The 4,699-nt window shown below is 29.4% G+C and overlaps 1 protein-coding gene across 1 annotated transcript; it reads right to left on the bottom strand.

Moving 5' to 3' along the window:
- Positions 1-3,170: 3,170 nt before the first annotated feature.
- On the bottom strand, positions 3,171-3,847 carry LOC128286670 (uncharacterized). Its single transcript, XM_053024024.1, has one exon. The coding sequence runs from the start codon at positions 3,795-3,797 to the stop codon at positions 3,456-3,458; it is 342 nt and encodes a 113-aa protein (XP_052879984.1). The 5' UTR covers positions 3,798-3,847; the 3' UTR covers positions 3,171-3,455.
- Between the last annotated feature and the right edge of the window lie 852 nt (positions 3,848-4,699).

Below are 4,699 nucleotides of genomic sequence, written 5' to 3'. Positions count from 1 at the left end.
AAGAATATCAAGTTGGATTCAAGAAATAGAAGTTGGAGGAGAGAGAAAAATCAAGTTAAAGATTGAAGTCAATAAGAAAAGGTAAGAACATCAAGATTTCAATATATTTTTAAGTTTAATATTGTTGAAAAAGCATGGAATTGATGTTGATTTAGAGTTTTCTTATATATGGTCTTATGTTCTTGTCATGTTAGTGAAGAGAAAATAAGAGAAAGTAATGAAAAATAGTGTAGAGAAAGAAAATAAGGGTGTTATAAACATGGTAAATAATACCTTGCACTAAAACAGTTTTAGACAGCAGCAATAGTCTAAATTTGAAAAATTACCAAAAATTGTGGGAATCGAATTAGAGGTTAAATAAAAAAATTAAATTAAATCTTATTGAGTCTAGTTTCTTATAAAAGAAACGGTGTAAGAAATGAAATTTTAAATTGTGAGATATAGTAAATTTTGTGAGATAAGGTCAGAATGATTTCGGGTTCCTCTGTTCTGACTTTGGAAAATCATTAAAAATTGGAGAAAAATAATTAGGGGCTTAAATTTATATTATTAGAATTCTGAATGAGTCTATTTTCAATAGAAATAAACAGAACATCATTTGAATTCTGTACAATGAGATAATTAATTTTAAGTTAAGAAGGGTCAGAATTGTCAGACAGCGGAATAAGTGTGACTTTAAAGAATAAACTGTACTTATTGGATAAACCAAAAATTCTTAAAATTTTATGGTAAGAAGATACATAAGTCTAGTTGCACCATAAAAAATTAGCGGACTTAATTTCGAGTTCTGTAGCTCAAGATATAAATAATTTAGTGACTATTATGCAAATGGACAATTTTGAATATACATATAAGTAAATAGTGAAATTATTGATATTGTTATTTGTAGCATGTTATATAAATTAAGGATGTGGAACGGAGAGGAGGAGGAGAAAAATATGTATGAATACTCATCTAGCATGGCTAATTTGCATGTTTTAAGCTCAGGGACTAAATTGAATAAAAGTAAAACTTTATGGGTAATTTTGTAAAAAAGTTAGAAATGACCAATTTGCATGAAATGGATTATTTTATTATTTAAAATTACAAAATTGAATGAAATTATTAATTTAGCTCAAGATCGGGGAAAAACATGTTTTAAGGATTAAATTGAAAATTGTTGAAATTATGGAAAATTCTGATATTTTATAGAATTCATGGGTTATTATCAATTTGTTTGAGAATAACAGCTGGAAATAAGGATTAAATTGCAAGAATTTTATTTTTTAGCCTAAGGATGAAATCGTCATTAATTAAAAAGTTTAAGGGTAAAATGGTAATTTTGTTTAGAGCATCAACCGAATGTATTAGAACGTGAAATAAATGAAAACGACAATCAAATTTCTTTGTAAAGATCCGGATGACTCGAATACGAGACTTGAACGTGGAAAGGAAAAAATATCGGATTAATGAAATTATAAACATGAACAAGTAACGAGGTAAATTAGTGTAACTTGAATTGTATTTTTAAAGGCATGAAATATCGATATAATAAATTACCTGATTTATGTCTATGAAGAAATGGCAAAAGAATAATATTTATCATGACATGTAAATAGGTGATTATCTTTGATACGTTGATACAAGGAAATTAATTAAATTGAGACGAGTAATAAATTCAAGTACAACATATGGAGAAAAATAAGTACGTTAAGGGACAATATGTTTGATTTTAATTGGTTCCAAATATGAACGTTAGATGAAATGAAATATCTGATAAATAAATCGGTAACTCCGGTAATGCTCTGTAACTCTATTCCGGTAACGGATTCGGGTTAGGGGCGTTACATGGAATGCTCTCTGACTTACTTCTACCAATAGAACTCAACCCAAGAATCTGTGCAACTAGGTTATATTGATAGAAGGATTCGTAAGTATCGATAGAAGTCTGGAAGGATTCTTGGGTTGCTCTCTGACTTGGTTCTACCGATACTTATGTGACCATGTATCGGTAGAAGTCTCCCAAAGTTGTAATTTTTTTTAATCAAGATTTTTCAAAGGCATTTTGTAATTTTAAGTTTCTAAATATTTTGAAAATAATGTTAAGAGCTTTATATCAATTGATTGCAAATTTGGCAAAGGGAAATTTATAATTTAACTTTGATATATCAAAACATTTCAAAAACTAGGATAACAGTTAATTATTATTTATTTGTTTTATATTCAATAATTTCAAATTAAAATAATTCGTTATAAAAATATTTAATAATTATTAAATTAAATTATAAATTGTATTAAATTCTAATATAATCCTATGTTAAACATAAGATATTGTTCAATTCATATATGTAAGTTTTTTTGGAAATTATATTTATATGTACAATCACAATTGCAATTACAAAATTATATCCAAATAACAATAACTAGAATTAATCATTATAAAACACGATTAGACTAATAATTAAAATATATCTAGACCTATACTAGAATAAATATAGAGAGAGTTCATTCATCATAACAAAAGCATTAGTTGACTTATAATTAGAATATATCCAAATGTTTATCAAAATAAATCTATACAAAGTTCGCATATAGTGAGACATAAGCTAGAATAAATATAAATTGAAAACCTATACATGATCTACACAAAATGAGACTCGAATTTAGTACCCCAAAGTTACGAGAGCCTTAACCTTACCATTAAGCTAAAGCATTATTGAAAGAAGTCAACTCAGTTGAGAGAAATCTATAAAGTTTTATCTATCAAGAGTTGAAGGACCCCTCAATTGATCGATATTGCCTCCAGTGAGAATTTTCTCTTCACAATCTAATGAGAGCCTAAATGCGCCTAAAGAAGTAGTAGATCCACAAATGAAAACAACTCCAATATTTTTATGTAAATACATATTAAATATTTACTTATTTAATTATAATATTAATTTTGAGATATTTTTATATTTTAATCAATTTTTTCCATTAAAACTTTTAATAATGATAATAATTAACTTTAGAAAGTTAATATATAATTGAGTTAAATATAAAATTAAAATAAAATTGAAATTAAACATATTATTTATGAAAGAAATCAACTATATTTATTTTTATAGTAAATATTAAACTTTATTATTATATAATTAAATATAGAAATGAATAATAATAGCAAGGGTATAAATTTTATTTAAAATTTGTTTAATAAATAAATCTCAAATTTACTAGGATTTGAAAAAAATTTCCATATCGGGAAAGACAAAGTCGGCAAGTGCCTTTAATAATAATAATGGAGCTACGAGTCAAATTGAAGTCTTTTAACTCTCTACAACAAAATCCCATCTTCTTTCTATTTACAAACTGATTATCAAAAGCTGTAAAAACTTAATTTTCTTTGTTCTGTCACTTTCCCAAGAAAATCCCTAAAGAAAATAGAGAAATTTTCTAGGTTTCTTTATTTTTTTGGCTTTTACCATCTATGATCGTCATCAACTCAATTCACCTTCAGGAATGCTTTGCATTGCAGGCCTCCAGGACCGTTGATTTGCTTCGTATTGATTACCGACATTGATCAACTGCTCCAAAACCTGTTGTACTGATAATTCTTTTGTGTCAACCCTACCTAATAACTCCTCCAACTGCTTCTTTGATATCTTCACTTTCACTTCATGAATAGCTGAAGGAGATGCATTCAAACCAATTTCTGGATTATTTACAAGAAGACCCTTTTCTTCGTCACCGTCGTTAGCCGCCGAGGCCGTTGAGCCCCATTTGTCACCGGCCCACCGTGTTGATGATTGATGCTGTTGATGCCGCAAACAATTTCCCATTAAAATGTGCTTTTTTTGGTTAATAGACAAATGGAGGGAGTAAGGACTAAGGGATTGGAATGTTGATAAGCAATGGGTTATATATAAGCATGGGGGACGAAAGGAGGGTAAAAGCGTCAAGCCAAACTAAAATACTGCCCTAAGAGAAAGAAAAATAAACTAAAAAATAAAGTTTACAAAGGAAACTAATAATATGAAAAGTTGTCCTTTAACAAGTGTTTAAGATCTTATTTACGGAGTTAGGGTTGTCGTCGTCCTTAACCCTAGGTCAGCCGACGCTCTTGTATTTAACTTTTAATTGTGCGGACCAAAACACTCATGGCTCAAAAGTGTTTCCCATACAGGACCGATGTCTTAACATAGACACTGCTGTGTCATGACATCGAAGGCAGTATGCTCAGGTTCAGGGCAGCTTCAAGAGTATGTTGCGACACCGAAGGTAGTCTCGAGATCCTTGTATTTTGCTCCCTATGTTGTGATATCAAACTTCCCGTGTTGCAACACAGCGACTAGTATTGAGTTTGTACTCTCTCTAATGGTCTCCTGCACACTTACTAAGTATATTAGCTCACATTTAGGCCTCATTCGGCCCCTAAGGTCAATAAAAAACTCCAAATACACTTTTTATTGTATTTAAACTAAACTTTAAAAACTTAACTAAAACATAATGAAAATGCTTATATTCAAGCTCCTCAAGTGCGAAAACTAATTTAATCTGCTACATTGAATTACAATAGATCAAAAGTGCGTATGGGAAACTTTGAGAAACATTTTGGAAGCCGAAAGAGGATATGTGGTAGATTCCTTGGAAGTTTTAAGGTCCTCAATGGGTTAGATCTTTTATTTAGCTTGTGTTCAAGCAGAGGTTGTTGACTAATTTGGAGAGAGTACGTCGGGGATTC

This window comes from Gossypium arboreum, chromosome 1 (assembly GCF_025698485.1).
Source record: "Gossypium arboreum isolate Shixiya-1 chromosome 1, ASM2569848v2, whole genome shotgun sequence".
Lineage (NCBI taxonomy): Eukaryota > Viridiplantae > Streptophyta > Magnoliopsida > Malvales > Malvaceae > Gossypium > Gossypium arboreum.
The sequence above is the reverse complement of the archived record's forward strand: the minus strand, read 5'-3'. Positions and strand labels throughout refer to the sequence as shown.

Coding starts and splice junctions, on each gene's coding strand:
- LOC128286670 (XM_053024024.1), bottom strand. CDS start 3,797: ATGGGAAATTGTTTGCGGCATCAACAGCATCAATCATCAACACGGTGG.